The 17,068-nt window shown below is 44.8% G+C and overlaps 1 protein-coding gene across 2 annotated transcripts; it reads right to left on the bottom strand.

Moving 5' to 3' along the window:
- Positions 1-1,231: 1,231 nt before the first annotated feature.
- On the bottom strand, positions 1,232-10,403 carry LOC125520680 (DNA-directed RNA polymerase D subunit 2b-like). 2 transcript variants are annotated; one of them, XM_048685642.1, is made up of 8 exons: positions 10,118-10,403; positions 8,662-9,285; positions 7,912-8,121; positions 6,072-6,943; positions 5,686-5,977; positions 4,448-5,371; positions 2,114-2,385; positions 1,232-1,901 (listed from the first exon to the last, which is right to left on the bottom strand). In XM_048685642.1, exons 2-8 carry the CDS (start codon positions 9,265-9,267, stop codon positions 1,400-1,402), a joined length of 3,678 nt encoding a protein of 1,225 aa, XP_048541599.1. In that variant the 5' UTR covers positions 9,268-9,285; positions 10,118-10,403; the 3' UTR covers positions 1,232-1,399. The 2 variants fall into 2 exon arrangements, with proteins under 2 accessions (XP_048541599.1, XP_048541600.1); XM_048685643.1 differs by lacking the exon at positions 10,118-10,403 and having other exon boundaries at positions 7,912-8,142; positions 8,662-8,787.
- Between the last annotated feature and the right edge of the window lie 6,665 nt (positions 10,404-17,068).

The following is a 17,068-nucleotide window of genomic DNA, read 5'->3' as shown; positions in this document are numbered from 1 at the left end:
GGCACCCCCGCACGTACATGGGCCAACCCAATTAGCTCATGTCCGGTTTTGGGAAGGCTCTAGAACCTTCCCAGGCTGTTTTTATCTCTTACATTTTTTCCTTTTCCTTTTCTTTTTCTTTTTTTGTTATCTTTTATTTTTTTCTTTTTCTTTTGTCTTTTTCCTCATATTTCTTTTTCGGTTTTTTTCCTTCCAAATTTCACAAATATTTTCTGAAATCCGAGAATATATTTGTTTTCCAAATTGGTGAACATATTTGTGAAATTCAAAAAAAATCAAATCAGGTGAGCATTTTTTGAAATCAAAATTTGTTCATCGAATTCAAAAAATATTCATTTTATTCTAAAATTATGAACATTCTTTAAATTCTTGAACATCATTTAAAAATTTGTGAACATTTTTGGAAACCGTGAATAGTTCTTGGAATCATGGACATTTTTTCAAATTTATGAACTTTTTTTGGAATCTTGACATTTTGTAAATTCGCTAACACTTTCCACAAATTCGTTATTTTTTTAGAATTTCATGAACATTTTTTTGGAAATTCCGTACATTTTTTGAATATTTGACATATTTTCTAAAAAATTCATGAATATTTTGTAAAGTTGTGAATTTTTTGAATACGCAAACATTTTTTGAATCCGTGGGCATGTATCATTTTCTGAACATTTTTTTCAAATCATAAATATTTTTAATTCATGAACATTGTTTTCACAATTCACAACTTTTTAGAAATCCCAAATTATTTTTAAAAAGTAAAAAACTGAAAACTGAAAAAAGAAAAATGAACAAAGACTATTATTTCGTTCCAAGGACAGATGGTCTCTTATGTTACTCCAAGAGAAACTGCGACCCAAGAGGGGGATTTCAATTAAAGGAGGTATGTGTGTTTCTGAAAGGATAATTTAACAGTGTGCACCAAGCACATTAGCGAGGAATTTTTGTATTTGCAAACACAGAAGTGTCAATTATCCTGCAATAACTGGCAGAAAATGTGGCATATGCATTGTGAAGTTGCAGCCCGAGGTCTCACCATTAAGGCAAGGTGGAGCATGAGTGGGTGCTTCAGAAAGGTGACGATTATTATCACACAGATTGCAACCTCGAGATGTAACAAGGCTACAATGGTAAATGCGCATAGCAACCTCGAGATGTAACAATGCTAGAATGGTAAATGAGCATAGCACCTGTTTGTGGCAGCAGAGCAACGCTGAACATCATAACAGAAGCATACCAACCATATAACAATCCATAGAATGGTTCGAAATTTCATCAAATTAGACAGCACAGTGCAGGTTCAGCCTTAAATAAAAACAGTCTTGTGAAAGTTGAAGGCCCAATCGGTGTTAGGTTTCACAGCATAGGGCAGGTTCATCATTTTCAAGAGAGCGATCAGGTTCTAACTGGCCTCCGTCTCGAACTTGAGGCAGATCCCCATGCTGAAGAGCTCCTGGTAGAGCAGCTTTGCACCGTAGGGCACCTTGATCCGGAGTATGTTCTCCGCGGACTTGCAGAAGCCGCAGTAGGGGCCGCGGACCTTCCTCCCCCCTTCGACGGGCCTCAAGACCACGTTCGCCACCCGCTCACACACCTGGCAGATGTGCAGCTGCGACACGTCGCTGAGCGTGAAGAGCCGCTCTTGGAGGTTGGCGGTGGCGCCATGAGCGAGGAGGCAGTCACGCTCCATCTCCCCAAACTTGACACCGCCGAACCTCTTCCTGTCCACCACTGGCTGCCTCGTGAGCGGGTGCACCGGCCCGGTGTTGCGCAACTTCACCTTGTCCTCGGCCATGTGAGTGAGCCTCTGATAGTAGGTTGGCCCCATGAACACCAAAGACCTCATCCTTTCACCGTTGTGGCCATTCAGAACGCTCTCGCCTCCCCACCTTGAAAAACCAGCCCTGGATTGTGGTGCAATGAAACAAGGCAAAAGTGCATCAGCAAGAGTCACAAAATAGTAAGCGTGTGGGCATGAGCATGTAAATTTGCATCTTATTCTGCTGGGCGGTTCGCCTTCTGCATGACGTGTATGTTAATTTGCGTGTGGAAGAAGAGAATCATGGTCGCAACAGAAAATTAAAGAAAACAATCAAATTCCTCATTACACACTTACTTGTGCAATTGCTCCGTGATCACATCCACAGACGGAGTGGTAAATGGCGTTGCAAATCTGGACATCCCACCAAGTGCTATTCCCTTGCCTAATGCAGCCTCAAGCAGCTGACCAGGAGTTTGGCGAGTTGGAAAGCCATGTGGATTTATCACGATATCTGGAACTATTCCTTGGCAAGTAAATGGGAAGTTCTCTTGAGAATCCAAAAGACCAACAACTCCTTTCTGGCCATGCATGCTGGCAAACTTGTCTCCAACACAAGGTTGGCGAACCTACAGCAAGTATCAGATTTATAAAATGACTAAATTTAACAACATGTCAATCAAGCGGCAAATTTTACTCTCTGCACAATTATATGGTGCAACACATTCCAATGCTCAACTTCGACCATCAATATCTCCAATAAAACATAGACTATATGCGACAAAAGTTATAACATTGAATTCTTTCTTGATAAAGTGTTTGATGGTATAAGTTTTATAACACATTGCTTATACTTATATCGGTTTTATTGATGGTCAAAGTCGAAACACGGAAAACAGTGAGGCCATGTAAATAGGGGCGGAGGGAGTATATAGGAGTTCAGGACCATCGAAAGTAAATATTGATATGGTTCATATGCAGGTATTACCATATTAGAACAGAACAGAAATACGAAAACAGAAAACAAAGATTCATAACACAATGGCAGCTGAGGTGATCTCAGAGGCTCAAGGCTCTAATCTAAATAACAGAGGCAAACATTGTAGACCATCTATCAGTATCATCTCCTAAAATTATACTCCCTCCATTCCATAATGTAGTGCGTATAAATTTTTTCAATAGTCAAACTTTGACCATGTTTAGAGAGAAATATATTTACATTTATAATACCAAATGCATATCATTGGATACATAGTGAGTTAAATTTTCGTATTTATATGTTTGGTATTGTATATATAGATAGTTTTCTTCATTAAATTGGTCAAATTTTGCTAAGTTTGACTTTTCAGAAAATCTATATGCACTACATTATGGAACAGAGGACATAATAACCATCATCAGATGAGCAAAATCAAACATGTCGTCGAAAGGTAAACACTATTAGAATGGATGTTTAATCACTGTTCCATGGGGGAATGCCAATATATGTCATGTACTAATTAACAATCACATCATATAAAATATACCTGTAGCATAAGCCACCCATCAAATTATTGACATCAATAGCATGAGTGAATTCACGAGAGACAAACCAAACCAAACATGTGCACAACATCATGTTGAAACTTCGAAAATGGGAAGGCATGTGTCGTTGAAGTCACATTGTATTTTCTGCATATGTTGTTACAATTGATGGAAAGGCATCACGGACAACAAGGAAAACTGATCGAAGATGGGAAAAGTCAAAGGAAATATATGGTGCCTGGTTAGCTATTTTTAAACTAGACTAAGACTGCTCACAGTGGGGAGTAACATAGAGTAGTAACTTGATGATGTTACTAGTCTATGTTACTACCTCCATAGTGGGTAGTAACATATGAGTAGTATCATGAAATAGTGTATTTATTAGGCTATAGACTCATTATGCCTTGAAATGTGTGATGTTACAGTAACTAGCTAAGTTACCACAAACCCCTCTCTCCTCATTAATTAGCTGCCACATAAGCAATCTTGTATTGAAATGTGTGATGTTACTACTTAAGTTACTCCCATTGTGACTAGTCTAACAAAGATAGGAGTCCTTGATAGGTGAAGATTTTTTTCTCCCAAACTCAAGTGAACTCTAATTTATTTGGAAAGGTATTTTTATGTTTCAAAATACAATATGGTAAGCAAAACTGATTTCTCTTCATTTCCAGGCTGCACAAAAAAAAGGTGGTCTAAAATAGAAAATATTTATTTTGTACAACCTATGTACACTAATATAAGACGTTTTTGCAGTTCAAATCTTTAGATTAGTTTACAGAGGGAGTACTTTACTATGTTAGCTTATCTTTGTTTTCTTGCCCACCCATGAATGAAAACACTTTCCACGAAATCATGCAGATGTGTAGAGTATTTCCACATGTGCACATGGGAATTTTTCAGACTGTTTTTGAAACTTCGAAAATAAATTTTCCAACTTTAAAAAATAAATAAAGAGTAGTATCTAGGAGGAGCATATGTCACTTGTCCAACACAAAAGAAAATATTGATAGTAAAAATTCCATTGTAGAAATGCAACATATGAGGAATTTCAGTTTGATCTTTTGGATATAATGCCAAGCAGAACTGTCTATTAATGCCAGAGCATGTAAACAAGGATCATGAAATAAAATGCGGAATAACTTCTGTAAATATTATATTATTCACCTGTCTTAGAGTAACAACTGCAGAGTTCTTCCCATCATCATTAGCTGAAAGAACAACCTTGTCCACCATCCCTCTTTCAGTATGCATAAGCTTCCTACTATGATCTTCACCAGACTCTGAGACCTTCCCAATGACAATGTCGCCAGTTTGAAGACTGGCTCCAACATATGGTAATCCATCGATATCCAGACTGTCAACACGTCCTTTCTTGCTTTGGGTTTTTCCAAAGTCAATTTTTTCCCTGTGTTTGAGTCTTCTGGTCACCTCTTTGTTTTCTATCTGTGCTTTGTAGCTCTTGAAATGAAGTGTCCGGAACATGCCACGCTCTAACGAAGCCCTATTAAATACCAGGGAGTCTTCTTGGTTAAATCCCTGATGAACGTTGACTGAAACTATTGCATTTTGGCCATTGAAATACTCTGGTCTAGTAAGGCCTCTCTTACCAAGACAGTCAGATAATACAGTTTTGAACAGGGGTCTCTGTGGATAGTACATTTGATGAAAAAGGGTATCGACTCTATACTGAGAATTTGTAGGCGAGTAGCCAATAGCCTGTTGTGATATTTTTTCAGCTTGCATCAAAACTCTCTTAGCAGCATTGTGGTTGACAAAGGGAATGATACCACAGCTCAACCCTAGCAAGAAAGAAGGGTCGAGCTCACAATGGCTATAGTACAAAAGACCCTCTTTTTGGTCCCCTGAAAAGAGATCCTTAATTCCACAAGCACATTGGATATCCTCCTCCTCTTCAGCACCAATCAGTTCAATTATATTTTGGTCCATAAGTTGCTGAAACGAGTATGATCCACCATTCGGTTTAGCGATGCTTTTAAGATTTTCAACTATAAGAAGTGGTCTTAGAATTCTCCCCGCATCAGAAAAGACATGAACTTCTTTATGTAGCTTGTCCCTTTTGATTTCCACCTAAATAAAGTTACACATGGAAACAAGAACCATGTTATCTTGTGGTACATATGTGTTCTTACATTATTCTCATGCTTGTGGCAAAATATGGCGCAACAATGATATATCTCAAATACACAATGCCTGAGCTCGGATTACCGAGATTTGGTAAGAAACTAATAATCATGCACAAAATGGACAACGTAAATAAATCATGAGAAGTATTTCAATTTGCACAAAAGGGCAAATGGACTTCAGGTATAAAAACTAACAAACATGATCCAAGGTGAAAATTGGGCAATTAAACAGAATCAGGAAATAGGCAAACTGCAAACCTGTGGATCAATTTGCTTGCTGCGTCTCATATTTCTTAGATTCGTAACAAATTTGCCTGGGTATGCACTCACACCAACCAAATCTCCATTCAAGAAGATCTTTTCTGTACCGCCAATATCTTGTACAAGAACTTCATCTAGTTTCTTCATTCCACAAGAGACAAATAAGTCAATTAAAGGCTCCCTCATCACAGAGCTAACCACAGCACTGGCAGCTAGGTTCTTCACAAATCCACATTTTTCACCATCAGGAGTGGACATGAAACATAATTTACCCCAGTAGGAGGGATTCCTACAGAAATATTTTCCATGTCAGTTCACAATATGATATTTAGAAAGCATAGAAATGTACATGAACCACTATGCGTAAAAAGGGAACAACTTACGGATATCTAGCATCTCCAGCACTTCCCCAGTATGCAGACAATTGTCTTGTCTTTCTCATGTCCGACATCATTTGAAGCGGATTTGTTCTTCTAAGGGTTGCAACAATCCCTGAGCACCTTCCATATTTATATGGGTGGCACCAGGAACCGGTGGAGAAGGCACGGTTCAGACCATTGGTAATAATTGAGGCATCAACATAATGATCGAGAACTTGTAAGTCACCATCACCACTCAAATGCTTCTGCATTACCTTGACCATACGTCTCGCTGCATGCCTAAGATGACCCCAAAGTTCTCTACGGAGCAGCTGACATGCTAGATCTAGCCTCTTGTTACGGAAATCATCCTTATTATCACATTTCCGACGGCCACAGTAGGCCATTAGCAGGCATTTTATCATGTAACCCAAGAAAAGTGCTTTGCACCTATTGTCACTGACTTCAGGAAACAGATACCTACCAACATACCCATCGAAGGATTCTTCTGGCGGGAACTTCGTTTTCCTTATATACTCATCAACATATTGACGAGCTCTACCTCCTCCGCGGAAGCCTTCACATTGTTCATGAGATTGTCTTATAGTTGCTGATAATATGTTGACCAAAGAAGCATCACAATCTTGTATGTCAATCATATCAAAAGCTTCCTTATCTGTTGATACACCTAGTGCAAAAAACATTATCCATATTGGCATAGTCGCACCCAAGAAGGAGAGATTAATGACTTTATGGAAACCATCATTCTCTTTAGACGGAACAAGTTTAACATATATCTTTTCTCGTCTTATTTGAGACAAGTAAGAAGCATCCCAACTCGGGGAGTTAGTGACCCAAATCCTGGATAAGCATCTCCCTTCTTCAGCAATAAATGCCTACAGAGTTGAAAGCAATTAAAACATCTGAGGTTAAAAACCCAGATGTGGTACAAAGACAACATTTCTACATGGCATAAGTAATTGATGTTAAGAGTTATATTATGTTTCTGTGTAGCCTGTATAGCCCCCCTATAGTATATGGGGCTTTCTGCATATTTAGCACCTGTAAATTGTATGTATGTATATACTGACCCCAGGAAATACAAGTTGCATATTTCCTAGCAATAGACTTCCTCAAAGCCATTCCAGAAGAGATTAAGTCTGAAGAATTGTGGGCAAGGGCAGTTCAGCAACTGAAAATTTCTTCACCAAAATTACACTATAATTCAAGTGAGTTATTCGAACAGGTTTGTATTAAAACATTGCATAACAGATCTAAGTAGGACAATCAATTTCCTTACACCTATAAAAAAACAAGTTGTGGTTATGGTCTGTTTCCCCTGGGGTTCTAGTATACCAACTGTTGGGTTTGCTTCCAACAAAGATTGAGATCGGATTGCTCACCATCCAGTGAATTCTGTTTTGCCAAAAACAACCCAATCTATATAAAGCTTGCAGGCACGCCGAGCACCGAGCAGTACTTAGAATTAGTTAGTCTTGTAAATATGCAATATGAATTATTTTTTCCGTAGCAACACACAGGTTCCTTGCTAGTAATTCATAAAGTTCCAGTTTAACTATGGTTACGTTCTTAAAAGTACATCACAAGTCAAGATAGATTTTGCTAAATTCATATATATGTATGGCAGTAGCAGGATTCCTCTCTTGCATGCCTTTTCAGATGTTCTACTAAATAAATGTCATCGGATATCTGAAACGAGATATTTCCATTCAAATTTAAAAATAGCATAGAGTTGCAGCTCCTTTAAAGGATATAAAATGTGCAATACAATGTGAAGATGCAATGATTATTGTGGAAACATGTTCAAAACAGAATTAATAGGATACATCATGTAAGGCAATACCTTTTCCGTTCCCTTGATCAGAAAGTATCCACCATAATCAAACTGGCATTCAGTTTCCTGAAGTTCATACAGCCAGCACAAACTTGACTTCACCATGACAGGTAACCTGCCGATGGTGACCCATTTAGTTTCCGGAGACAATATAAGTTTCTTCTGGATATATGGATCCTTCCCAGTTTTTGATTTGTCGCTTTGATTGAGTGAATAAACCTAATACATACAGTGAAAACACTAATACATCAGATGGAACAACATATAACAAGATCTCAGATTCTCGATTACACAAAATTCAGCATGATATATTGACTACAAACAGGAGAATAACTTTAACTCACATCCACTTATTAGTAGAGGAAAACAATTGTGTGGTTTCGCTAAGGTGGGACATGTCAAGATCAATGTTAGAGTGCTGAGAAAGAGCGTAATCAACACATGTAATGCAAACTTACAAGAGCATTGCATGCACAGTAAGAGAAAAAAAAATACAAGAGACATGGATAAGGTGTCATATGACGCTCAACACAACAAGTAAACATCAGTTTCATCACAAGAAGTTAAAACCCATTAAGCATTAACTTCTGTGATACTTCTAAAGTAGAAAATAGTATCCAAAAGGGTTGACATCAATTTTAAATTCCCTATAAAGGCATGACTTAATCTATCATTTCCTTTTCTTGTATATATAGCGCAGTTACTTGTACCAAATACAGTATAGTTGTCCATTGTGTAAGGAGTAGGGAGCATCCTGACCTGAACAGTCATTTCTACATTCATCTTAGAAGAATATGTCATGTTCTGAAGGCGAGCATGTACAGGCTTCAGTCTGAGTTTCTGCTCATCGAGCTCACTGTTGTCAGCCCAAAACGTCGGCTTCTCAAGCTCCACTCTGCCAAACTTAACGGTTGCATGTCTCCAGTCACCTACACTCTTTGAAGGATCATAATCAGGATCAACAGTTATTTCCCCTAGAGAATCAACGAGCTCTTGTAGCCCATGGGAGATAAAATCATTGTATGAGTTTATCTGATGGCTGACGAGTCCTTTTTCAGTGAAGAATGATCGTGCCGCTTCTTTACAAAACTTCTCCAGGCTTTCAATATTGAAGTCAATTGGTACTTGCGCACTTGGGTCTGAAGAAGACTTCAGTTTCCCTTCATCTACCATAGAAGGTATTCCTTTCAAATCCACATCCATAGGAGACAGCCCTCCAGATGGTTGCTGCTCCCCTTTTGCATCCTGTTTTACATAAAACCTGCCTTCCTCGTCGCAATCCAAAACCATGAAATCCGTGACATCGATCTCAGTATCTGGTCCATTTGGTGACTGCTGATCGAGGTTCGTTTCCGGCTCTTCCATCGCTGAACCACCGGGTAGCTGCCAAAGGTCAACAAGGATTTTTATCAGTTTTCACGGGAGAGAAAGAAAAGGAACACATGTCAACAAAAGCCCCTTCTCTGAATAAACAAGAGAAGAGGAACATTGCAACGAAGTCATACATTATGCAATCTGGCTGCAATTAAAGGACGAGTCAACAGAAGACATGCAGAGATAGCTCCACAAGACAAGACATTGGCCACTGAATACCAGAACCACCAACAATTTCCTAGACAGTAACAAAATAACATAAAAAAAATAGTGCAGATACAACATGCGTCAGACAGCCATTTCGCGTAACTGGCCACTTGAGCAGCGCAGCAATCTAACAAAACGTCAATTTCAAGAGAACTTTTGTGTCCAATCGGCCACATGTCGCAAGCCAATGGCAGCAGATGGAGAAATCCACCACTTGACGCAGATCAAGACAAGGATCCCTCCGCACTAACATAACCCCAGCGTCGCAAAGCGCGGCGCTCAACTCGCCGCATCGCGCAGGGCACAAACCACCGAAGGGTGTATATAAACGAAAAGCAGAGCACCAGCGGCCCCTGCGCGCGGCGAGGCCACGGGCTCCCTCCAAAAACCCTCGCTCGTGCCGCGCAACAAGCTCTCTCTTTTTTTCCCCGGAAGAGCACAAGCTCGGGCCGCGCCCAAACGAACGAACGATCAACCACGCGGAAACCAACCACAGCGCAGCCGCGAGCAGAGCAGAGGCGGCATTGCACCCCGAGACGCGGCGAGAAAACCCCCGCGACGGCGGCGTCGAGAAACAAAACAAGAGACAAAAGCAGGGAAATGGGGGATATGGGCCGGGGGACGGCGGGACTACCTGCGCGCCGGCGATCGCCGAGCGCCGCCGCCGGGGGCGAGGGAAACCCTACGACGTTGTGGTCGAGGTTGGGGCTTTTTTTTTCTGGATTTAGAAGGTTGGGGTTTTAGGCAGCCAGTCAGGAAGATAGCGTGAGAGCGACGCGACCGAGGAGGTGGTGAGGACGAAGCGAGGACAGAGGAGGGAAGGGAGTGAGGCGCCTCCCCCTTCGGCTTCGCCTTATGGAGGAAGGATCCTGCCGTGCAGTGCAGCAGGATCGGCACAGCGGGGAGTGGGACTGGGAGCGCGCCTCCGGTTGTTGGGATTGGGGCTGGGGTTTTTGCTCCGCTCGTCCTTCCCCTCTGTCTGTCGATTTGACTGCTGGGTGCCGGTCCCATCTGTCGGTGTGATGACCGGAGGCACCGGGGTCCATTGCCTTCCGATCTGCAACGGGTCGACGGATGGGTGATTCTACGACTTGGCTCTCCGATGTTGGGGGGATGGGAGCAGACGGCGAGTGCGGCCACGGGCGGCCGCTGGTCCGTGCTGTCCCACCGATGTCATTTTCTCTTATGATACCTGTCACAAAAGTTATGTAAATCACGCATTGTTAGCAGCCACTTCCTTCGTTCGGTGAAAAATGTATATATAAATTTTTTAAGATAAATTATGAAGTGGAGTAAAAAATGCATTGAAAAGGTGTAAGCCAAGGCCATATGTAGAATGTTAGTGGTCTCAATTATCGTGTGATGAGAGAGAAACATTTTTTTCTATTTTAAAGTGCATTGAGAAGATAGAAGTACATTTTTTGTCGACAAATTTTAAAATCAAATGTACACTCTTCGCCAGACGGAGGGAGTAACCGAAAGGTACACATAAGACTATCCATAGTGGGAGTAATATAAGTGATAATATCACACATATCTAGGCAAAAAAGATGATGTGGCAAATAATTAATGAGAAAAGAAAAACATATGGTAACATAGTGTGTGTTTGTCCTATAGCGTGTTGGTCGTACAGAGTGTTTGTAGCGCCGCGTGCTTCTGGCTTCACCAGTACACGGTGCCCTACGATACGATTCCTGCTCACCTGCGACTCGTCAAACCAGGGGTGGAGAAACAGGGTGGACAGGGTGGGCCGCGGCCCACCCTGGGATTTTGGACTGAGTTATATACCTATGCATATTTATATGGGCCAAAGCCTTCTCAAAAAAAATTAGATGGGCCAGGGAAAAAAAAAGCCAAACATCATATTTGACCCAGCGCACACAGCACACACAAGCCCTGTTTGGTTCGACTGTGGATTTCTAAAAGCAGCTGTGAAAAACCTGCTGTGGAAAATCTGACGTGAAAAAGATGTAGGTCATTTGGCAAACCAGCTGATACAGCTTTTTCAGATTTTGGCTCGCAGCGGAATCAGATTTTGGAAAGCACGTCTCGGGCTGCTTCCGCTTTTGGTTTAGATTTTGGCAGCGGATTTCTGGAATCGGATTCTACTGGGTTCGCCCTTTGGTTCAGATTCTGCTGCGCGGCAGCAGAATCCGTCGATAAAAGCTGAACCAAACAGGGCCACAGAACCACATTGATCCAACTAGTTCTTCCTGTCCTCAACGGTCGACTCCCCAGCGGCTGAGCCGCCCTGTCGGATCACGGGTTCCGGCAAAACCCTTAAGGTTCGAACACTAGGGTGCGCGCGAAGATCTCCCTCCTATTGATCCGCGTTCTAACTTAGCTAAGATCTCACAAATTAACTCGACGAACTCGCAACACAAAGGACACCAAATTTATACTGGTTCGGGCCACCGTTGTGGTGTAATACCCTACTCTAGTGTGATGGTGGTGGATTGCATCTTGGGCTGGGGATGAACAGTACAAGGGGAAGAACAACCTCCTGAGGTTGAGGTGTTCTTGTGCTTGGTGAACTTGTGTGTGAGGATGCGGTCTAGGGTTCTGTTCTTGACCCGTGTCGTCCTTGTCCCTTTCTACTATGGTGGTGGCTAGTCCTATTTATAGAGGCCCTGGTCCTCTTCCCAAATATTGAGCGGGAAGGGAGCCAACAACGGCCAATTTGAAAGGGGACAGCTAGTACAAGCTATCCTGACAAAAGCGGTCTTCGCCTGCCAAAGGCTCTGGTGGTGACGCCGTCTTGGGCTCCATGGTGACCTCCGTCTTGCCGTCCTTCTGGTCTTGGTCTCGTTGCACCAATATGAAAACCTTTGCTTGATGCCTCGGTACTCCGCGCCTGCGCTTGCCCCCTTAACACCAAAGAGGAAATAAGGACGTTGCGCGCGCTGGCGCCCGCCTGGTCTCGATCGTCATGGCTTACGTCACGAGAACCTCGCTAGGTTTGCCCGGCCTTGAACTCTCCGCCCCTCACGAGCTAGCCTGGTGAGGCCGCTCCTGAGGAGGTCTTGTGTTGTCCGCCTCGCGAGGGTCTTGATTCCTTGTTGATGAAGATGGGCCATACAGGCCTGCCAGCAAAGCCACGCCGTGGGCCGCAGGCAGGCAAGTCTGGGGACCCCTGTCCCTAGAATGCCGACAGTAGCCCCCGGGCTCAAGGCCCGCTCGGGCTTGGCTTCGAGGCGAAGCCAAGGATCAAGTGTGAAGCGCCGCGGGCCCCAATAGCCTACGGCCTCGGTCGACGCGTGGCGGTTGATTGGACGTGGGCGTCTCCGCTTCCCCACGCTGCCTCGGCAACTGCCCGATGTGACAAGTCTATGCGACATGCAAGGAAAACCATCATTATCTGTGATCGTGGGGGGTGCTGGTTGGCCTTCTCTTGGTATAAATGGGAGGGGGCGGAGCCCCCGTCGCCCATCCTTCCTCTTCCACTCCCGCTTCTTCTCCTTCCTTGCTTCATCCTTGCTTCTGTAGACATGGTGACGATCTAGAGGTTCTCGGCCGCAGAGAAGGGCAAGACTCCCCTCAATGTGCCCGAGCTGCCCCCGCCGAAGAAAAGGAGGTCTCATCGCCGCGAGGTGGTTGTGAGGCCGATGGTGTCGAGGCCTTGGTATGAGAGGTCGCCTCTTGGGTACCCGCTGCCCTTGTATGCTCACGCCGATGATTCCGGTGAGCGGCGCCGCCCGCGCCAGGGCCATGGTCGCCGTGCCGCGGAGGCGCACGCCATTGCCCCAGGGGTCCATGTTGCGGACTATTCGCGCGAGTTCGTGCTGTGGGCGGCGATGCCCCCGAGCACCTGGATATGCCCCCCGCCGTTCTTCGCCGCCGAGATGCCGCCGAGGGGCCTTCGCGAACTGTGGCTGTAGCATGCCGACTGCGATGCCCCAGCGATTGGAGCGGAGATTGGAACCGTTGCCTCCGGGAAGATCTTCATGACCGGAGGCTGGGGTGAGATTGCCCGAGTCTGTCGTGTGGAAGGCGCCCTCGTGATCTACTTCGAGTACGACGGCGCCTCCGTGTTGTTCTTCAAGGTCTTCGACGAGGAAGGCCGCCGCCTGGAGTGCTGCCCTGAAGGAGGTTGCTAGGGCGACGCTGCGGCGGGCGCGGGGCCCGCCACCGGTCTCGGTTGTAGCTCCTCCAGCGATAGCGGCGACTCCTGGTGGTCCAGCGACTCTCCTGAGCTCTTGGAGTCTCCGGAGACGAGCGACGATAGCTACGTGCCCTCGAGCTCCCGCCGAGCCCAGAGCAGGGCCGCGGCGTCCAGCCGCCGTCGCCGCTGATCTGGATGGGGTTGGCGCCGGCCTCACGTGGCCCACTGTTGATTATGGCGTCAGCGATACCTGGTGCGCGTAGATAGAACCCCTAGGAATTCCTTCCCTTTTGTTTCCTGTGAGGAATCAAGAAACGGGACCCGTAGGGGTGTGTAAAGCGTCTGTAATGCCTTTTGTCAATATAGCCCTCATTATGAAGATTTGTGTGTGCATATCCTGCCGAGGCTCGGCCTTCCCTTTCCAATCCTGCGACAGCTTGGTGCTCTACGCTGACAGGTCCCGGTCCCCAGGCAGGCTACAGCCATCACTGGTATGCCAGGTCGCGTGTCGTGGTCAAGGCCAGGAGGTGAGCGGCCCGAGGTCCAGTAAGAGCTCCTGAGGCGCGATGCTCAAGAGGTCCCCTTTAGCGCGCAAGCAGCTGTCTTAGGATGGGAAAGGAAGAAGACGTTGCCACAGCAGCGCAGCGAAGGGAGTGAGCGAGGGTCTCGTGCCGCCAGCGGCTGGTGGCTCCAGGGCGAGAACTTAGCTTTGGCTGTCTGGGGTCTGCTCCTCGCGTTGTGCTGGACTCGCACGCCGGTCGCCGTAGTGTGGCTAGGTCTGGTCCGTGCGGGCCTCCCCCTCCCCTCCATGTCCTTCTTGGTGCTCTGCGTCCTCAGATCCCGGCCCTCGAGCGAGCTCAGCTGCCGCTGGTATGCCAGGTCGCGTGCCGTGGTCAAGGCCAGGGGTGAGGGCTGGAGAGCCAGTAAGAGCTCCTGAGGTGCGATGCTCAGGATCCCCCCTTTAACGCGCAAGCGAATCGCATGAGAGAAGAGAGAGAGTCCGCGGTACCGCCTGCTGTGGCCCTCGTGAAGTTCCTGCAAGTTAGCGCAAGGAAGGGCACTGGTCGCCCTGGTGATTGCTGGTTTACTTCTGGCGCGCGAGAGGGGAGTCCCTACCACGGAGAGCCCCCGGGGCGTGTACAGCCCCGCCCTGACACGTGGCTTGCACGACAGGGCTAGACGAGGTGTATCTAGGCACTCGCGAGCCGGCGCAGGACTCACGAGGCCCTGCCTCTAGGCGGGTTGCGCCTGGCCTTGGTTCTTGTTTGCTGTTTTGGTCCTGCGAAATGGTTAGATGATACGTCTCCGTCGTATCTACTTTTCCAAACACTTTTGCCCTTGTTTTGGACTCTAACTTGTGTGATTTGAATGGAACTAACCCAGACTGACGCTGTTTTCAGCAGAATTGCCATGATGTTGTTTTATGTGCAGAAAACAAATATTCTCGGAATGACCTGAAACTCCACGAAACATCTTAGAAAAAACAATAAAAAATCCTCGCCAAAGATGAAGACCAGGGGGCCCACACCCTTCTCACGAGGGTGGGGGGCGCCCCCTACCTCGTGGGCCCCCTGGAAACCCTCCGACGCCAACTCCAACTCTATATATTTGCTTTCGGAGAGAAAAAAATCAGAGAGAAGAAATCATCGCGTTTTACGATATGGAGCCGCCGCCAAGCCCTAAAACCTCTCGGGAGGGCTGATCTGGAGTCCGTTCGGGGCTCCGGAGAGGGGGATTCGACGCCGTCGTCATCATCAACCATCGTCCATCACCAATTTCATGATGCTCACCGCCGTGCGTGAGTAATTTCATCGTAGGCTTGCTGGACGGTGATGGGTTGGATGAGATTTATCATGTAATCGAGTTAGTTTTGTTAGGGTTTGATCCCTAGTATCCACTATGTTCTGAGATTGATGTTGCTATGACTTTGCTATGCTTAATGCTTGTCACTAGGGCCCGAGTGCCATGATTTTAGATCTGAACCTATTATGTTTTCATGAATATATGTGAGTTCTTGATCCTATCTTGCAAGTCTATAGTCACATACTATGTGTTATGATCCGGCAACCCCGAAATGACAATAATCGGGACCACTCCCGATGATGACCATAGTTGAGGAGTTCATGTATTCACTATGTGCTAATGCTTTGATCCGGTTCTCTATTAAAAGGAGGCCTTAATATCCCTTAGTTTCCAATAGGACCCCGCTGCCACGGGAGGGTAGGACAAAAGATGTCATGCAAGTTCTTTTCCATAAGCACGTATGACTATATACGGAATACATGCCTACATTACATTGATGAATTGGAGCTAGTTCTGTGTCACCCTATGTTATGACTGTTACATGATGAACCGCATCCGGCATAATTATCCATCACTGATCCGGTGCCTATGAGTTTTCCATATACTGGTTCTCGCTTATTTACTTTCCTGCTACTACTGTTACAATCACTACAAAATACCAAAAACATTACTTTTGCTGTCTTTACTTTTGTTGCCGCTACCACCACTATCATATTACTTTGCTACTAAACACTTTGCTGCAGATACTAAGTTTCCAGGTGTGGTTGAATTGACAACTCAGTTGCTAATGCTTGGGAATATTCTTTGGCTCCCCTTGTGTCGAATCAATAAATTTGGGTTGAATACTCTACCCTCGAAAGCTGTTGTGATCCCCTATACTTGTGGGTTATCAAGACTAATTTCTGGCGCCGTTGCCGGGGAGCATAGCTCTATTTCTTTGAGTCACTTGGGATTTATATCTGCTGGACACTATGAAGAACTTGAGAGATCCAAAAACCAAGATCTATCCCTCAACTACGAGGGGAGGTAAGGAACTGCCATCTAGCTCTGCACTTGATTCACATTCTATTATGAGTAAGTTAGCGAGACCTACATCTGCTTTTGCTATTCGTTCTGATATGTCGCATGTTATTGATGATGCCACTTCTGCTATGCATGATACTTATGATGAAACTACTTCTATGCCTGATACTACTGTGCCCCTTGGTGAATTTCTTGATGAACAAATTGCTAGGGCTAGAGAAAAAGAAATTATTGAATCTGAATACGATGATGATAGTGATGATGAAAATATGCATGTTATTCTTGAGGGTTATCTTTTTGATATGGAATCTTCTGCCGCTATTTTAGCTTGCAAAGATAGATATGAGCTTAAGAGGTTATTAATTAAATGGAACAAAAAATCACTTAGAGATAAAATGAGACCCGACCCTGCTTTTGCTACTTCACCTATATGTGTTCCTGATAAGGATTATGAATTCTCTGTTGATCCTGATATAATTACTTTGGTTGAATCTGACCCGTTTTATGGCTATGAATCTAAAACTGTTGTGGCACATCTTACTAAGTTAAATGATATAGCTGCCCTGTTTACTAATGATGAGAGATCGCGTTACTTCTATATACTCAAAATATTTCCGTTCTCATTAAAGGGTGATGCTAAGATATGGTTTAATTCTC

Source organism: Triticum urartu, chromosome 7, assembly GCF_003073215.2.
Source record: "Triticum urartu cultivar G1812 chromosome 7, Tu2.1, whole genome shotgun sequence".
Taxonomy (NCBI): domain Eukaryota; kingdom Viridiplantae; phylum Streptophyta; class Magnoliopsida; order Poales; family Poaceae; genus Triticum; species Triticum urartu.
The sequence above is the reverse complement of the archived record's forward strand: the minus strand, read 5'-3'. Positions and strand labels throughout refer to the sequence as shown.